Consider the following 20,423-nt stretch of genomic DNA (forward strand, 5'->3'; position numbering starts at 1 on the left):
TTTACCCTACAAATTACAGAAACTCGAAATTAGAGCACCCGCTAACTTATGTTTTTATTCATTAGCACTAAATTAGAAAGAGGTTAATTAACATGAATCAATTTTGAGCAGAACAAACATCATTTTCAACTTTGCCATTTTTCATAATCACTAATGATATATTTAGCACTGAAAATACAAACCGAAAAAGCTTGCTGATTTTCTCCTAAATCACACAAGAAAACTCCCCATTGTACGAGTTAGCAGTGCGTGTACACACACCTAATGTCTTCCTGTGTTCGGTGTTCTCTACATTTCCCGTCCCTAATTGCCTAATAATTTAAGCACACTTAAGTTGGCTCATTAGACCTGTATGAAGACTTAAGGGGGGAAACACCTGTTCATTTACTTAATGAAGTCCAGAAAACACTGCACTGTGTTCCTGGGCAAGAAAACAAACCGAGACATAACATTGCGGTTTCAAGACATACAAACCTTTAATGGAACTGCAACAGTAAAATGTAAATATCAGCACTTATGCTTTTGTTAATCTACCTGCAGAGACATGCTGGAGCGGCGTTCTGGGACTGTAAATCAAGTGTTTCCTCCACTGGAAAAATAATGAAGGGATTCAGGTGACCTGGGGCCAAAATACAGAATGAGGTAAATATCCAAAAGAAACCATTTGGATTGTATTAATGATATTTCCTTGTGCACACACAAGTGAGTGAGTGCTGGTCATGAGTCAAGAGACAATTTGGACTACTGGAGCAAAGAGTGAAAAAAACTGTAAGGGACAGAGGAAAAGGTGGGCAGGTGCTCCTCATTTAAAGTACATTTAATGCATGTGAAGTCATTTAAAAAGTACACATTCCTGCAACTTTGATCACATGTGGCAACATTTTATTTTTAGTAACTTACTGTATAACTATGACTGACTTGTGCCAGTTGTTATTACAAGGCCTCAATGCATTCATGGAATATTTACCATTATTGATTTTTTTAAATGATACATTAAAACTCCTATAATCAGTTTTTATAATGGATCAGTGTTTACAGAGGTGTATACACTCTCAGCTTAGATCCTGCAATACTGTTTTATTAACATAGGATTGCCACATGTTTGATTTTGTTATTTCTTTACACCTAATGGGATTTATGTCTTCTCCCGAGACTGAACCAAGGATCTTTCACTTGTTAGGTAAATGTGTATGATGTAGGATGTGACGGTTGGTCAGAGTAGTATTCATTCCACGCCTCCTGCACTATGACACTGATGAGCACAGAGTTTCACCTCAAAATTACAATTTTACAGTTTTCAGCAACTTAAAATAAAATTCTTGCTGCTGTTTTTATTATTTTACAAAAATCACTGACAGACTATTTGGATGCCAACATGTTGGGTGTTTTTTGGAGCCAAAAGTTGGCTTAATTGAAGAAAGTCTTGAGTAAAAAAATATCACTTGCTAGAATTGAACTAATGAAAAACTGAAGCAAAAATTCTTAAATAACCACACAACCTGTGAACTACACAGCAAGCTGTTAAACTGTACTTCATGATAGTCCTTACAGCTGTGCTGATGATGTGCAGCTGTTAAGAACCTCAACAGCCTCTCCTGTCATTATTAACAGTACAAAAAACACAAAAAACAACCCTTTGCATGCTCTCAAAGTACATACTTTGGTCGTCCTCTGTATCAATTAATGTAACTTACTTTTCACGTGCATTTCTCAGTGCACACCAGAATTCATTAAAATGTTTTATTAATTACATATAAAGCCCTATATGGCCAGGCTTCTATGTAGCAGACCTGCTGAGACCTTAGTCCAGCAGTCAGCCTCTGATCGAGATCCTGCTCCAATATAAAAGCCAGAGGTGCTGATCTGTGGTTTGTTTTAAATGACTGCTCAAAACGTATTTTTGTAGTTTAGCTTTTCCTTGATCTTTCTGAAAATATGAATGAATGCAAGACTGTGTGTTTGCATCTACTGTATCTCAACACACAGTACATGCAAATTCACAGTCTTGCATTTGAGATATGCAAACTTCCTTAACGTATGCTTTATCCATACTTTATAAGTACCTCTTAACAGTGCTAGCTATTATTTTTGTGCTATTTTTCTGTTATTAAAATGATTCAAAAGGCACTAACAGCACAGACGAGTGCAGAGAGGTCAAATTCATTGACTTTAATTAGCAGAGCTGAGGTCTAGTAGACACCAATCTGCTATAGCTACCTGTGACTGGACACCTGTTTAACACCAATATCCAGGCGGATGAGTAATAAAACAGAATTACCCCCCGAATACTTGTTAAGAAGGGGGAAACTATCCATAGAGGCCATTATGTGCACAGGGACATTTTAATGCTTTTTAATGCTGCAACATGGGAATCTTTGGGGATTGTCTAGTTTTTGGAGCCAGCGTCAAGTTGCCTCAAGTTTCTGACAGATCTGACTTTAGTGTGCACACATGACATAGAACTGTCGCCCAATTCTGCAGCTGTCCCTGGCATGCCACATGCTTTTAGGCTGCTTCTGTGATAACTAAAAATGATGCCGACTGAGACCTAACTGCAATTAGGGCAATATACCATCCTCAAATGGAAATGGAGACTCACTCTGATCACCAGGCTATATGCATTAGTCTTCTCTTGGTTTGCACTTGCATGTTCTAACGGTAGGACTGAGCCTGTGACAGCATGGTTTTCACGCAGAACTCACAGCTCCTGTCATCTGGTGATCAATGTGGCGACTTTAGGATGGAACTGGCCCGTGCAGTGTTAGTCTTTGCCATCTTCCAGCACTCTTTGCTCACACCTCTCTGTGCTGGAAACCCAAGACTACAGGACACAAAGGGCTATGTAAAGCATCTCACCCTTCCCTCTCAGTATAGTAATTAACCTGCCTCTCACCTCCCTGTCCAGCAGCGTCCTCAGAACAGCCTGGCAATCACCAGACACTTCACACAACAGCCTGCACACGGGAACTTGACCCTCACGGGTCCCTTTCTTCTTTTGTGACACTTTTCTCTGTGGCACTTCTCTTTCCAAATTACAGCGGCACGGCATACCTCGCACACATGCAATGTCATCACATTCTGTAATGACTTCATGTCTCCATTAAAACAGTTTGACAGATCACCGTGAATTAGTAGCAACTTGTAAGTGATTTCATATGTTTTAATACGAGGGGGGAACAAAAAATTTCTTGATGTGCAGCTCAAGCAGCTGAAGTCAGTAAATCACAGGCTCCACTCTGTCCATAGGCAATTTTCAAAGTAGGAAAACATTAAAGACTTATTAACTTTTAGTGGACATTCAATGCAGGTCAAGAAATGGAAATAGACTGAAACAGCCAATGAAAGCATGAGACCTTCTTTGGCGCACGTCATGACAAAAGCAGCCCTTAAATCAGATTTGAACAACTCGGCCTTGTTCATAATGCAGCCTGTCTAGCGACTCAACATCTAGCAAATAAGTGTAAGGGAGAGCCACTGGGGCAGTCCAGCACCTTTATTTCCATCAATAATTTCCTCTCCTTGGCTGATGACCTTTGTGCCCCCACAACGGGCTGGTTTTGATTAGCACTGCTGTGTACCGAAGTGAGACCTGCAGGGTTTGCGATGCTGTGATGGATTCTCTGAAAAAAGTCACACCATCCAGGTTTTCCACACTGCCCACATTGTGTTGGACAGAGAGAGGAATTCTAACGTCACCTCACATTATATCAGCGCTTTCGTGCTTCTAAATATGAGCCAGCCACTTTTTCCATCATACAACTTTCTTACTGGCAATCCAGTGAGAGAACATTGTCTGTTACCACCAAGAAATGGCCCAGGCACTGTCGCAGGACATTTCTTTCAAACATTTCAAGAAATATTCTTTGATTTGAACATTTCGGTGCTGCTCTGTATCGTGCAAGTCCCTCATTTAACCATATATTGTTTTTGGCTGAACCAGCGGGGTGGTGTTGTGATTGGTGTCACAGTACTTCAGCCAGACGGCCTAGGCTCAATTCCCCTTGACAGCCAAAATCCACCCTGCTGAGGTGCCCTTCAGCAAGACTTGGAATTCCTTCCAGCTGCAGAGAGATGCAGCTCTGCAGCAGAACACGGTGGCTTTCCGACTGACAAAATGCAGCTCTCTCCTCCATTTCAGTGGGACCACTCGGTTTAGGGGGAAAAAAGTTGGCCAATGAAATACAGCGCCAGTGGATAGCTTTGTAAACTCAAGCTTTACCCCAGTTTACCTTATAAACAATGCAATGAAAGATAAAATAGTTTCTCCCATAACATTCCCGAGCCATATAATCCTCTATTGCTGTCTCATGGGGATTAAAATGCTTAAATCTCTCACTCAAACTAGACTTTCCAGATCTTATCTTATAAAAAAATAGGGCTCTTTCAGTCTAAGGATCCTCTTATGCCGAGATGACATGATGTCAGCCAGACAAAAACCTGATCCAGCAGACAAACGGCATTAAGAGGAAGGGTTAGAATTGGTTGCTATTTAATCCAACGACTAAAGTTTTTAAGTGTGTCACTGAAGGTCACAGAATCTAACAGCATCTTGGACTTGAATGAATGTTTCAGCCACTCACAGTGACTTTGACAGCGTCTATAAATATAAAAGTAGAATGAACCCATTTAAATACACTGAACCCAAGTATTTAAACAAACCCGTGAGCATCTGGCACCCTCAGTTCTTTTTGACAACCATCCATCCACTGAGACCATTTCTGATGGAGCTTCAGTGAAACGCAAATGGGCTCTCAGATCACACAACATGCCTATTTAATTTTATGTTGTCAATCTGTGTGTCAATTTTGGTATTTGGTATTTTCGGTTACTTATTATACACTTACCCAATATTTTTGCACTCACTGTGTACTTTTACTGTTCTTTTGTCTACACTATGTCTTAGGGTGAAGAAAAACTGTGAGAAGCATTGTAATGGTGCATGTGCTCCTTGTTGCCCCTAGAGGCCAGAATGAAAATGCATATCAGTTGCACCCCTGTGTTGAGTAAAGTCATCATTACATTATTATTATACATTATTATTATTATGTGCATTTATAATGTGCACTGAAATAAAAACCTTTTATTACTTGCTCAAATCTACTTTGAGTTCCTGAACCTGGATGTTTTTTTCTGTCTTCTTTTTCACTAACCAAAACCTATTTTTACCAAACAGGGAAATAAAAGTCTGAACCACTCTCACCAAGTTATGACAAATGTGTCTAGATTCAGTTGTCTACATTAACCACAGTTGCATATGTTGTCAGGTGTCAGGGTCAAGTCATGAAATTTGGTGAGCTGTTATTGGTCGAGGTCCAACGTGTCATCCATCAGATATTCTCTGTTCTCAAATATAAATAATGGTCCAAAGTGAGATTTTTTCTTCCCCAACTTATGAAATGCTGAACAGCATCTCATCACCCTCATACATTACATGTTCAGTTCAGATAGATGTAGCCTTCTATTTATTCATCTTCTCTGGGCTCACAATAATGTCTGACCATATGAAACCCTTTCAAATCCCTTTAGATAACATGAGAAATGCATTTGGCCTCAAGCCTCAAGCATTTCTTGATTCCTGAAAAGTCTGTAAAAATCGCAGGGCACGCCATTTCCAGAAAAACCTAATGGAAAGAAGTCATATTCCTGCACCCTTTGTTCTCTGGAAAAGGGTGGACCACATATGTTCATTCCACTTGAGCAGGGTTTCTGGGTTTGAGCAGTCATCCCTCTAGAGCAACGAACACCTGAAGCAGTCACTCATGGATGTCAATAAACACAGACTTGTTCTATCTTACATGTCATCCTCACACACTATTGTTTCTCCACTGAGGCCTGAACAAGAGGCTCATTTTTTGAGGCTTCGAGCTGAATGAATTTTCCAGTCAAACATGGAGTGAAAGTTCCAGTCTGTCGCATGTTAAATGGGACATAATTAGTGGCAGGCATCAATGTGGAATTATCATACTTGCACAAATCCAGAAGGGATATGCCCTCTGTAACTAACAATATTGCTCAATTCATTTTGGCTGTAACCGTTTTTGGTCCACAAAAGCATTTATTTAATCCAAGGGCCAAACTTTCCCACCTCAAAAAATTCCACAGTGGAAAAAAGTATACATATCTTCACACTTTTCAGCATCTCAAAGCACTGCAACATCTCCTAAGTAGTCTTTTGAAAAGCTTCAAAGAGTTATCTTTGGATAAATGCTATTTTCAGTAGCCTGTAATGAATAGCACTTATAAAAACTGAATGGCTCTCATATCAGGTTTTATAGCCAAAGTATTTTGGGGAACAATGAGGAAGACATTACAAAGCAAACGAGACATAGAGAAGCAGAACTGAGTAATGACTTTGTAATCCACCACCCTCCTTATATTTTCACTGCGATGATTAACTCTTATGTATATTTATCTTCCAACAGATGCAGTAAGTACTGACACCCAACTCTAGCCCCACCCAGTCACTGTCTCTTTGTTGAAGGATGGCACAGGTTGGATTCAGGCACTGAGGAGAGGGTAAGTGCTCAGGTGCTGGATCATTGCTGTCATTTTTGCACGATGATATCATTGTGTTTTCTTCTGACTGAGCAGATCCTTTATCAAACATTTGATCTATACAAGCCTGGAAGTCAGGAGAGGTTTCAATTATCAGCACTGAAAAGACCGTGTTCATTCATCATCTGCTCTTTTTTGAAAGAGACGGCCTCTGACATATATTATGATGTGCACACATGTAGCATGTCTGCCGCTCTCACAGTGTTTGAGTAAGTAATCCAGCACATGATTATACTCAAAAGACACAGAACAAACACAGTTGACAATTCGAGGTCGCAAACACGCCTTAATTAAAGACCAATTTACAATTTGAGAATTTTTTTGTCACTGCCTAAAATAAATCTGACATCCATCCATTCGCGTCCGCTTATCCTTTTCAGGGTCGCGGGGGGCGCTGGAGCCTATCCCAGCTGTCATAGGGCGAGAGGCGGGGTACACCCTGGACAGGTCGCCAGTCTGTCGCAGGGCCAACACACAGAGACAGACAACCATTCGCACTCTCATTCACTCCCACATTCACACCTATGGGCAATTTGGATTATCCAATTAACTTATCCCGACTAAGTGCATGTCTTTGGACAGTGGGAGGAAGCCAGAGTACCCGGAGGGAACCCACGCAAACACGGGGAGAACATGCAAACTCCACACAGAAAGACCTGATGGTGGAATTGAACTCAGGACCTTCTTGCTGTGCGGCAACAGTGCGAACCACCGTGCTGCTAAATCTGACATTTCAAATAAAATTTAAAGAGGCAAGGCTGAGACACTTTGGATTTGTACAGAGGAGAGATGGTGGATATTTGGGGGTTAACTGGTGATTCTAAGCTGTTGGTGTGGATGTGAGTGTAAATGCTTATCTGTCTCTCCCTACAGGCCCCGTGATAGACTGCCAGCCTGTTGCTGATGATCATAGTTAGTGAGCAGTAAAGAAAATAGATTTATAGAATTCATTTGTTGTAATTATTTGAGTATTATGGCAAATATCCTTTGCTTTGACCAAAATGACAACACACCAACCCAATAGTTGTAATCTTTGAAATTTTCACAACATTTAACTGCCAAACCTCAAATCTGATTAAAAAAGCCCTACATTCAATAATATTTAGATACAACTATCATGGCTTTAACCCTCGTAGCCACAGATAACACCGTGTCACAAAAACAGAAACATACAAGCTCAGAGGAGTTTCTGTTCACCTCGTTGCTCTCTGGATCCACTTCAAGATAACAGCTGTAATTTTGAGCTATTATCCACCTTACTTTCTTACTTACAAATAACCTTTGTTGCACATATAATAATAAAAGTTTTCCTGGGGAACACATAGACCGATCTCAGTCATTTAACAATAAATAAAGAAGCGGTTTAACACGTTTCTCTAGATGACATTTGTTGCCGTAACACTTAGCCTCTGTTGGGATTCATTCTGTTGTATGTAAATAGCAAATTTTTCAAAGCTACCTAAAAGAAAATGTGGAATTAGATGCTTAAAAAATGAACTGCACTATTTAAACTGATTTATTCTGAGGGGATTTAATTAAAGTACAATTTCTTGTTTGACCAACACTCAACTGGCATTTGTAATTGAAAAGGTTATGATTTCCTAATCAAAAGACCCTTCAATGTTTTTAGATTTGAAGGCTATAACATGCACTACAAATATGCTTGTTTTGTTATTGTACTGGCTGCACTCCTCCTCTTTGCATCTAAAAGCCAATACTATAGCTATTTAGTTTTACGTGCTATTCACTACAGCCCACTGAAAATAGCATTCATCCATGGCCTCTGTAAAGAGAGAAAGACTTTCAGTTTCCTGTCCCCCGTGCCTCTTTTTCAGAATCTGCTTTTACTGGCAGGTCTTCTCACCAGACCAACAGACTATAAATATGACCCCTCTGAATGCCCACATCCTTGGCCCTAAAATAAATCATGTGCCTCTTGGCTGGAGCAGACACACGGCACCTACCAGGACAGTCCCGCCTGACTACACAAGCTGCAAATGAGACAAGCAGAGTTCTCAGATCACAATCTAACAACACACAGAGAAAACAGAGGAGAGAGCAATCCTCTAAAGCACCATGGGAACTAAGCACTGCTGGCTCACATCAGCGCTCTGATCAAATGGATGCCAGCTCGGGCCCAGAGCAAGCTCTGCCATGCCTTGCCTGTCACTCCAGTTGCTGCTGGCTGGCCGGGTGCACAGCGGCAAAGAATAGGAGCCAGTGTGGGGACCAGGGGGGGACTGGAGCTCATCAGAGAGGGTTGACTCAGTCCTGCCTACTCCCTCAATGCTGTGGGTCTGGCACTGTGCACAGGTGGAAAACGGAAGAGGGTGAGTGGGTAATCATGAGGGTGTTGGCCCCATTCTGCCCGCACAAAAAAAGAGCGTAGCCCACAACTATGGCCCTCTTACCAGCTTGTCATATGTGGTTTTTTGAGACTGTCAACACAGAGTTTCAGCAATGAGAAACACAGACGGGGAGGAAGAGGAACGAGAAATACAAAAAAAGGGGGAAAAAAGCAGGACTTGTGCCCACTGAGAAGATGTGTTTTGGTTTCTTGGAGGACTGAAACTTCGTCTGAGACGACAAAGTACTGAGCAAATTTAAAGTGTCAGAGTGGTTAACTAAATACCAACAAATACATCGTCCAGTTTGTCTGTTTACTTCTGGATCTTCTGGTATGTGTACCCAAACGGAAAGTGAGCAAACACCGAAACCAACCAACACACAAAGTGATTCACAAGAAGAAACAGTGAAAGCAGGTAGACAAATTCACTTTGACGCAAATCGGCCTTGACTTCTGCCTGTCTGTCAAAAAGCCTCACCCTTCTCAGGCATTATGCACTCCTTCCTTTCCTTTCGTCTTTAGGGGAACGTTTGCTGTTGTGAGCGTCTATGATTGAAACAGAGCTGCAGTTGTTTTCTTTGCAAAAACACCTGTCTAAACAGCAGCAAAGCCAAGGGCAAGTCTCGCCTGTCAGCGACGGTGACAGCTCTTGACAAAAATTCAGCAGAGACAATTCCTAAGACGTCTACTCAAGCGAAACAATGCAAGTGCGCTGGAATGACCCCAGCTGGGCTGCCTCGCTCTCCTTTAGTGTTGTTTATAGTAGCTCTGCACCGCACAGTCGCACTTAACAACACCTGGAACAGGACAAAACGGAGGGCATCCCTGTATAGATACAGCGTTTGTTTTGTTTGTCTCAGTGGTTTTGAAAGCGCTTAATCCTTCCAACTACGCCAGTGGATTCATTGACAATGACTCAGCAAATAAAAAGGCTAGCAAAAGGCCAGAGAATTCAAGTCATTAATTAATAAAGTTTACAACCATTAAAAAGCCATTTGGATCATCTGTTCAGGGTGGATTTAGTCAACAAAGACCAGGTGGCTCATTAGCTACCAGAGACTTAGGTTCGTCTGTATGGATGGGGATCTCTGGGGTGGTCAAGTTTCCATCCTTATGCTTAAATTTCAACACATGGGCTCTTACTCTGAACATCTTCATCAGCAGTAGTCTTGCTCATATGAGCACCTCCAGGGCGTGTTCCTGTTGGTTTCTGTTAGCAGAATGAGGTGAAAAATTGCAGCGACACCAAGGTCCAAATGTGGTAACAAGCTAACAAAGCCTGAGTAATGAGAATGTCTGCGCACATTCAGACAGCTCATTCTGTGGTAACAATATTCCCCTCAAACTCACATCATTTGCTAAATCAGGGTTTCTGCAGGGTAAAGCTAATTACGTTTTAATCCCACACATCATGCAGTAATTTCACGGTAATATAGGCCAAAGTACAAATGATGAAATCAACTATTATGAATATATCACATTTTTAGTGGAAGACACGGTAAACATTGGGCTCATTTCTAGCTCCACATTTTCATTCTTGGGCTCCACTAGAGTTGCTTTAGCATCATGGTGTTGAAATTATCCTAATTTATCTTATACTGGGTTTCAGTTCATTCTCGTAATCTATACTCTGTTGGAAATAGCCTTTGCCTTTAGAATCAGCCTTTCTTTAACCCAAGGTTTGAATCACAGGTGGGTGGGGCTTATGTGCTCACGAAGCTATGTGTCTAAATTGATAATAGGGATGAGATTAAGGATTAAGAATTATATAAAGTGTAGATTTTCCACAGAAGTATAACTCTCACATTAGTTTTAAGTTCACAGGAATTATTTGTACATATGCAAACATTATTGGGATGTAAAAAAAAAAATTAAAAATTACACTTTCCCACTAATAATGGATTGGATTTATATAGCACTTACAATGCCACTATTCATTCACTCTCACATTCTCACACTGGTGGAGGCAGCTACAGGTGTAGCCACAGCTGCCCTGGGGCAGACTGACAGAAGCAAGGCTGTCATATCGCACCATCGGCCCCACTACGAACCATCAAGTGTCCTGCTCCAATTTTTAACTCCACGCTCAATCCAAATCCCACTCTTTATTCAAGACATTGGCTGCTTTTTTAACTTAATATCAGTTCAGTCTTTGTACCTGACCACTCAGAGCAATGCTTTTTAAAAGCATAAAACTGTAACTAAAGACATGAATCAGTGGTGTGTCTACACATAACAGACGACTTACTAAAGAAGCAATTTTAAATTGTATCCTTGGACAATTTGTTTACTAGCAATCTGTTGGAAATTAGCAGAGTCTATGAAAAATATAACAGCTTGACAGGCATTAAATTGTATTCTGCCACCCTCCCAAAAAGCTATAAGTCAAAAAACTTGATCTGAAACTCATGTCCTTAGAAAAAAAGGAGAAAAAAATCTAACAAAATCTAGGGTCCTTTGTCCCTCTGTGGGGGGAAACTCCCACTAGGTTTAAATCTGGGACTCTCCACCATTTGACCTTAGAACTGAAGAAGCTTCTCGGATGAGAGGTGAAACGTCTTGAAGAAGTCCAGACGCTTTTCTTTGCAAGCTCCTTTGACTAGCAAATACTTGAGAAATAATTTAAGTTCTGCATCTGACCTTCAGTTGATCCATCTACTGTTCGTGAAGTGTCATCAGAACTTGTTGTAATGCAGAGGTGCCTGTCAAGAAGCTATTCTTAAGGGAGGCAAATGGGGAGAAAACACTGAGGTTTGCCAAATTACACAAGAACTGGGCTGGAAATCAGCAGTGACAGGTGGAGGCTCTGTAGAGGCTCCGTCATGGTTTGGGGCTGCATATCAGCCGGTGATGTTGGAGATCTTGTCAAAATTGATGGAATTATGAACCAAGAAAAGTACCATCAGATGTTATCCATCATGTAATACCATCTGGCAATGGCTTCCCTTCTCAGCTTTTCTGACAATGACCCAAACACATTTCTAGCGCACGGAAAGCGGACGTGGACAGAAAAACGCCCAATGCAACACCATCAGTCATGGTTTGACTCCCCCAGAGCGCAGACCTCAGCATTATTGAAGCAGTGAGGGATCCTCTTGACAGAACAGAACAAAAGGCAGCAAATCTAAAGAAGAGTCTCCTTCAGGAATAACTATCCCTGATGACTACCATAAAGACATTTAAATAAAACTTAAATAAATGTCTGTTTCCCATTTTCCAGGCAAGACCTGCAAAGTCTTGCTGTACACACAAGATTAATTAATTAACTTCACAAATCACTTCTTTTTCCATGTAGCATTTATTTAAAAACACAAATATGTGTCACTGTATATCTAAACATTCACTTTTCACTGTACATTTTTTTCATTTCTAAAGAGTACCTCTTCTTAGCATGATCAGAATTTACAGTGATGCCTTGTGATGATTTCTAATCATTGAAAGCTGCTTTGAAATGGAGCGGGGATAGCTTTTCATATACAAATACACATTTTACACATATGATGGCTGTTTAGTTGTGACCACCTAAACAAATCTGGTAGTATCTCAGACACACAAACTAAAGAACAGGTTGTTGTGCATCAAACTCATTCTCCAATTCAAACCGCTGTTCTAGACAGTCGAAGAGAAATCTAATCAAAACGTAAATTTTTAGCTTAGCTGATGCTCAACTTGATACTCAGAACCTCTTCAGTCATATTCATCTAATGTCATTAACACTTTACCAAAGGAGCATCTAACAAAATTACATGAACTCTAATCATAAATATAAAACTACATTTTCAAAATGGATAATATAATCTACAAGGAACACCTGGAGAAGAGACGCTGTTTAAACAGATGGAAATCATTTGTATGTTTGTTTTGTGGAAAATGTAAATCCTAATTTACGACTAAAATTTAAATATGTCTATGCAAAAATAACACAACATACGGTAGTTCACATCACATTACTGCTAGTGGAGGCCCTTACTTGGCAAAAAGAAAGCAGAGATTCATTTCACTCCACTCGCTAAAACATTTTCTACACCTACTTCCCCTCTCTTCAACTGATGAGCACCACAGGCATAAAAAGAAAATCAGAAAATCACATTTGCTTTCATCTTCCCGTTTATGTCCCGTGAACATCCACCCTGCAGTCGTAGTTACAGCCACAGATTAAACAGGGGTTACTGTTTAAACAAACGTCTCTAACAGCAATGGTAGAAGAAAATATGCTCATGTATAAAAATATTCTCAACTAGCAGACTGAAAAACCAGCTTTGTACTAACATAGAGCTAGTAATCGATGTAAGAGTCATTTTTAAATATAAATCTAAGATGAAATGAAAGAATAGCTGCGTGTAAACTTGAAAAAAAGAAAAGTGAGGTCTCGTATCCTTTTTGGTGAACCACCAATGAAATTATTCGTGCTAAATATCTGAACTACAGGCCAAGGCCTCGAAACCGCACGGTCTGTTCTCCTCACCCACAAAGAGAAACACTTTTCATCCAGTCATCAAAAAAATCTGGAAAGAGTAACACTGTAAACAAGCTTTGTGTGTGTTTATGTGTGTGTCTGTGTTTGTGTGTTTCGGAGGGGATCACTGCACCACACACATGGAGCTGCGAGGGGGGTTGACTGTCCTGGCTACAGTGTCCTGACTGTAGTTCACAATGTCCGCCTTCACCACGCGCTGAAAAAGATGGAAAGGTGTCTTTTTAGTTTGAAAGCTGCAACAACAATTCCTTTGAAATACCAGAAACCTCCAGTTAGGCCACAGATTAAATTAAGCCTCGCCTAACCAGAGTTAAACTGCTGAAAAGTGCGATAAGAGACACTGTGAATGAGATCTTGAGAAACAGAAGTGTTTGCTTTCATGCAGCTTTGAATGAAAAGACTGATACGACTCTTACGTCTTGACTATAAATTCAAAGCCACAGCCAGCAGCAGACTAGCTTAATTTAGCCCAAAAACCATTATCAGGAGAAACATCTAATTTTAAAAACTCTGTATGTCCGTCTAAGCGGTCCCATTACTGGCCGCAGGGTCATGCACAGACATAAGTTGTAAGGACATTCTCTTCTAGATGGCTGACTGAGATATCTCCCAAATTGTTTCTTTAACATTTCTTGACATGGGCTCAAAGTCCATGCTATGACTGAAGACATTGGTCAAAATGTTTGTGCACCCATGCCCTGAATCTGACAGGAAGCAGATGAAGGTCAGAATGGAGTCATATCTGTTTCATGGTTTTGAGGTTTTTCTCATTACATCACACATGGACAAAAACACACATAGCTTAGAATCCCAAAGTGGACTAAAAAAATAACACAGAGGACATGTCTTTTTATTTGATTCCTCTACTTTGTAAATTTAAACTCTGAACCAAAACATAACCTCTATTACTAATAGTTGCTACAACTACAAATCTACGGGGATATATCTGTGTAACTGTAGAGACATACTTCCGGCTACTGAATCAAACATATTTTGCTTTGCTGGGCGTTCTCTTGACTAATTGGACCTTCATCCTGTGGGTAGTCCACCAGCTCAGCCTTCACAATCCTCTGAGCAGGTTCAGTGTATCGAGCAGTAGATGAGTGGAAGACAGGAAAAAGAATAGAAAAACAAAACAAAACAGAAAAACAGACAGTTATAAAATCATGAGAGAGCACACGTATGATGAGAGTTAAAAGCGACATTGAGCAAAGTAATGAGTGAATGAGAAAGAATAAATCAGGGAGTGCTAGAGATGAGGAAGAAAAGGAGTGTAGACAGCACACAGAGCTAAGCCAGTTTTCTAATTAAACACACGCTAAAACACACAAAGGAAAAAACCTTAGAACACTGAAAATCTAGTCTTTCATTATTGAGATCGATGCCATGTCAGTACACTTCATCCTAGTTTATGTCTGATGAGACATTTTAAATTGCTGGTTTGTCCAAACCCTAAAAATAATTCATTTATTCAATAGAAAAGGGCAATAGCGCAAAAGGCAGCTGGACCCTATGGTGATTAACCACCTTCGAGGAGCCCACATGGCTGAATACCAGGCCCTGGTTGGCTGCCTGATTAACGAGCTGCCGAAACCTGGTGTTGGAGTCGGTGAGTGATCCGTAACTTCGCTATCTGATCTTACAGACAGAGGACCATGACGGAGAAGCCTGCCAGGCAGATATAATACTGTCGGGGGTTGTGACCCTCGTGTTCAGCTCTCTAAACCTGACAGCTGATAATGACACGTTGCTCGCCCACGGCTACACCCAGAGGCATGACCTGCTGAAAGCCTTCTCTCTGCACCAATTTCCATTTACAACACTGGTCTTTATGAAAATTTATGAACTGTTTCTTGCGTTTTGTTTTTGCTTTGACCAAGTAAAACACATTCCTCCACACCAACCTGCAGAAATCGACAACCACTTTGGACTACTGCGCTGACAAAACATCTGAAAATACCAGCTATGAGAAATTCTGAGCAAACCAACAGACTGAGAAAATAATTATTTGATTAGATTCTTAATTCTTAGATTATTCACAATCAATCAGATCCTCAGATCACAACACATACAGTATCCACTAGATATGTAAATTTCTGGAATGTACCTTTAACTCAGTGGTTTTACAGGAAGTTTAATAAATGTTAAGTAGTTTCTTTTGCTTATACAATATATGTTTTCTTCCCTGTAGAGCTGTGCTGTGTTTTGTGTTTCTGACAACTACTCATCCCTTCTTTATGAGTGGACAGTGGATCTAGCCACCCACCCAGCTTGATTAGCCTGGATTAAAGCACTTTGCTTTACTGACAGAACTATGAAGGGAGGGGGTTAAATGCAAAAGCAGATGGACAGCTACATTAGTCTGTGGTCATTTTCACTTAGTCAGAAGCGGTGTTGGCTGATTGGAGCAGAGCTTGAGAATTTGGCCACTCTTTCACCTACAAGCTCTCCCTTCTCTGGGGTCCTGACCTCTCTGTAGCCCCTCAGGCTCATCAACCACTAGCCAGCCAGTGTGGCTCCAGCCGGTCATATCACACTCAGGATTAATGCCTCTGGGGGAGGTGACCTTGTAAATCCTACAGCTGCCACTATTGGGCATCATGGACTGGCTGGCAAGCAGAGGCTCCGTTTTGTCAAAAAAAACAAAAACAGTGGGAGATAAAACTAATAAATCAGGCAGCCACTCCTAACCTTCTCACCCCAACAACTGCCTACCTTTAACCTCTGACTTCACGCATTAATGTGGTCAATGTGGGTCTATTTACAGATGGGCAGTGTCAGCGGCAGGTATACCATCACAGGAGGCAGACGTAGCAAAATCATGTTTACACAGCAAAAAGTCCTATACAGTGTGTGGTGACCTCCATTGACCTAACGCACTCCCCGTGACCTCGCTTAAGTTCAGGCATAACATTACACATAGGTGACTGGTGAAGTACTGATGAGACTAAGAGCAAATTATCCATATACGATTAGAAGAACGTCGCATACACATAGTTGCAAAATCTCTGCTAAACCTTGATGCTGTCACGGCTCACCTGTGACTGCTCTAGCTCTGCTTTGTTTAGTTTTACACCCAGAATCTCAGCAGCCAATCTCTGAAAACAAAGGTACACCTGGAATAAGAAATTCAGAGAAAAATAACACAAGGTGAATCCAATGAAAGCCACTTCCAATTTATTTTCTGACCTACTGAAAACTGGCTGGTACTAACCGAGTCCCCTGTCTTGGCTGATACGAACTGACTGATGAGGCCGTTCTCTTGGCAGAAGCGCTGGTGTTTATCAGACTTCACTGTCCTCATGTGCTCCAGGTCGACTGTGGACAAAACACAGCGAAGACGTGAGAAAAATTACAAGAGACAGACAGATGGATTTATGCGATGGTTACACAGCACTCTCACAGGTTTAACTGTTAAATATCAGAGCATAAACAAAAAAGATAACTGTTTACACTTGCGTTAAGATAGAAGAGGTCTGCCTAGTGTATGAGGATGGCATGCATAGAGGCATGTAAAAACAAAGCGTAATTCAATTGTTATGTTGCTTTCAAAACCCAGCTGCATAGACTGATCGTCGTTAGCTTTCAATTTATGGATGGAGTCATTGAGAGTGGAAATGATCTCCTTCCATTCCCAGCTGGTATTGAAGCTGGATGCGGCACATTCCTCAGCGTTAAGCCGAGTACAGTTGCACCCTGAAGCCACAAACCTGTATTTGACCCGAAACAGACAAACCAGCCCAGCTGTGGAGAAATACTTAAGAAACAATACATGAATGACCAAAGACTTGAGGCTACAATCACAGTGAGAGTGTAGACAGAGAAAGACGTTTGACTTATGAGCACACCGGGATGTTAAGGTGGGTGCAAGGGCCCGAGATCTGGGACTGTCACCTACACAGTGATTTACTGTGAGCACACAATGACAGCACCTTCCTTTTTTTCACTATTGTAGTGATGTCCCTGTCCATTCGACTCCTGTATAGTGATACTGGGCGCTTTGCTTCTCTCCTTCCTCACTATGGGGTCATGCTGGGGTCGATAAGGAAGGTCACCCAGGGGTCTTGTTGCTGAAAACATTATCTTGGTTCTTTATTTCTGGCTTTGTGCAGGAAGGTGGCCACGCCCGGTATCTGGTGCATGCATGTCTATGTTAGCTGGAAGAGGTCAGGCTACTGTACGGTTTTGCATTTCTCTCACCCCCCCTCGAGTTTTAGTCTTTGTGTGAGGCTTCATTGAAGTTGTCAGGATTTACCCTGTTCTCATGCCCCTTAGTGTGCATGTGTGTGTCTGTGTGTGACAGGGAAGAAGGGAGGTGTGGATCAAGCCAGAAGCAGAGAGAGAGAGGGAAATGTAAACACTGCACTAATCCTGTATTATTAATATCTGAGCCTCATGGCATATGACCTAAAAATGCTAAAGGCCAAAAAAATACATTTAGAAAGAATCATTTTAGGCTAACAGGAATATTAGCATCGTCATAAGTGACATATAAACACAAACCTTTCTGGGCAAGGGCAGACTCTTTTACAGCTACTCAATGTCCAGGGCAGACTGTCATGTCTCTCCCTGTACATAAACAGAGCTGTCTCATAGGCGTCAGCAGGTTATTAATTCCAGTCATTTACAGCCAAGGTACCCAGCATGCTACTAGAAGTAAACACTACTAATCCTTTGGATCCTGCACACTTGGGAGAGGCTATCAATCATGTGTCACAGTCAGATTAACCAACATTAACACAGTGGCTCAGAAGCTGTGGAAGACACGTTACTGTTAAGTAAAGAAAAAGGTGTGCAAATTTGGGAGGCTTCTTAATTTGGCCTGTGGGTGTGCGCGTCAAGCCAATGTGAAAACTGGAAGTGAGTAGCTGCTAAGAAAATTCAGAAAACAGCACAGACGCATGTCTGGAAACTTCAGGTTTGCTTACATGCAAATTAAAATTTCTGACAAAGCACCAAAAGACTAATCTCTAAAGTATTAGAATTGTCATTAATGTGGAAACACAAATAAAGGCACTTCATGTCTTTTGAAGACAAATGATTGTATTTTAAGTGCCAGAAATCTATTGTGAAGTGCCAGTTAAAGTGTACAGGCAGCAGATTTACTACTTACAACCTAATGTCTGCCTGGGCTGCTTGGGCACATTAGCATGAATGGTGTGTATGTGTAAGTTTGGTGATGGAGTTTTTATTATGAATGAATGATGAATTTTTATGAATTATTATGTCTATTTTTTATGCTTAAGGACAACAGATGGAAATTAGCCCTTGGCTAATAATCTGGTATGTTTACATTCATGTAATTTTTTTTTTTACATTTATGTTCATTAACATGCACTGTCCTAAATAAAATAAATAAATAAACAGCATGAGCACTGCATCTTGTCTAACTATTGTAGAATTGTAGATGTTTTTATATTTTTATCTGAAAATAACTCTTTAAGATGTTTTTTCAATAACTTTTAGATATTTAGATTAATAAATGTTTAAATTTAGATATCAAATTTAGATAAAAACACATGTTGCAATTATTCCATTTTGTTTGACTAACACCAGTGAGATCAGTCACTGTAGCTCTGAAAGCAAAATGGTACGCCTTTTGGTTTTAGAATATGATTGGAGCTGCTAAACAGTTTGGCTCCACCATTGTTGTACTTTTTGATTTATAATTCGCTTGGTTTTTTTTTAAATGTTGGCCATGTTAGCACCTGTACCCTTTTATTACTCTCTACCAGGGGTGGGCAACTCCTCGAGGTCTGGTGTCCTGCAGGTTTTAGATATCACCCTGGGTCGACACACCTGAATCACATGATTAGTTCGTTACCAGGCCTCTGGAGAACTTCAAGACATGTTGAGGAGCTAATTTAGCCATTTAAATCAGCTGTGATAGATCAAGGACACATCTAAAACCTGCGGGACACCCACTCTCGAGGCCTGGAGTTGGCCACCCCTGCTATGGAATATGTACAGATTGTGGTTCGACATCACCATGCTGAAATAAGCAACACCTTCCCTGGATTCTGGTAGAATACAAAGCTCCTCAGTATAATCACTCTGGGGGGGGTGCTACTACTACTACGAAGCAAAATTCAACTCAGAGATTACAGGTACCATCATGGTGGTTACCAATCTTGGATATTACTCTTTCTGGTTCGTGTTCTGTGTCCGCTCACATAAAGAGGGGGTGTATGATGCATCATTTCTTCTTCGGCATAAAATCAATCATCTGAGCACTACTTACTCCTATCTCAGCTATTATCAGAAGAACAAGTGAGATATATTTATAAAGAATTTTTTAATAATATAACAGTAAAACATTGGATGTAATAGTAATGTAATCGAGACGTAAAGCAGACTACGGCCAAACTTATAAGAATTTCTGCATTTTTTCTGCATCACAAACTGAATGCACCACAACAGTTTGTGGTTACATCTCAGTAGGTTGCATAAATAAATACTTCAGAGTATCTATGTCACAGTGGGGCACTACAAGAGACTTAACATAACCTGCTGTGGGCCAAGTTATGTGTTTAGCATCAGTTAGTATGGTGATTTAAAAGACAGCCACCTTCGTGACTCTGAAAACTCTGACTCAAAATAGTTTGCTTAGAAGTAGACACCTCTGGAGATTTCACATGTTGAAGTACACTCTGCTCCTCCCTACCAACATGGTCAGACAACAAGTATGACTAGCCTTCTCCTCTTTAGCGTTTGGGACACAGTGTCAATGATTTTGAACGAAATAATAAAACATTTTGACCAATTTCTCTCCATCTTAAATGACTTGCCTATGAGGATATGTGGATGTAGATATGTGTAGTGTAGCCTGTGTTCACTGACAATGGTTTTCAGTAGTTTCCATTATTGAAAATATTTGTGTTTTCAGTGGGGACATGAAGATCCCAGTCTCTTAATGTTTAAAGAAAAAAATCTAATATGAAAATGATTACATTGCATATTTATATTACACAGAACCCAGTGTTTTCTTTTTTTAAAGGGTTGTATGATTAAAAAAGGAACATCTACGTGGTAATATTAACTAAA

At 40.6% G+C, this 20,423-nt stretch overlaps 1 protein-coding gene across 6 annotated transcripts in view; it reads right to left on the reverse strand.

Annotated features, from left to right (window-relative positions):
• Positions 1–10,844: 10,844 nt before the first annotated feature.
• The window catches only part of rab28 (RAB28, member RAS oncogene family), a 32,647-nt gene continuing 23,068 nt past the window's right edge, over positions 10,845–20,423 (reverse strand). The window contains exons 5-8 of one of the 6 annotated variants that reach the window (XM_040015984.1): positions 16,594–16,697; positions 16,418–16,477; positions 14,348–14,449; positions 13,462–13,575 (exon numbers count right to left, since the gene is read on the reverse strand). In XM_040015984.1, the coding sequence (XP_039871918.1) occupies positions 14,354–14,449; positions 16,418–16,477; positions 16,594–16,697 (260 nt within the window). In that variant the 3' untranslated portion in view covers positions 13,462–13,575; positions 14,348–14,353. Of the gene's footprint in view, positions 13,576–14,347; positions 14,450–16,417; positions 16,496–16,593; positions 16,698–20,423 lie in introns of all 6 variants that reach the window. The other 5 variants (XM_040015982.1, XM_040015985.1, XM_040015983.1 and 2 more) reach the window with 5 other exon arrangements.

Source organism: Simochromis diagramma, unplaced genomic scaffold, assembly GCF_900408965.1.
Source record: "Simochromis diagramma unplaced genomic scaffold, fSimDia1.1 OVJJ01000685.1, whole genome shotgun sequence".
Taxonomy (NCBI): domain Eukaryota; kingdom Metazoa; phylum Chordata; class Actinopteri; order Cichliformes; family Cichlidae; genus Simochromis; species Simochromis diagramma.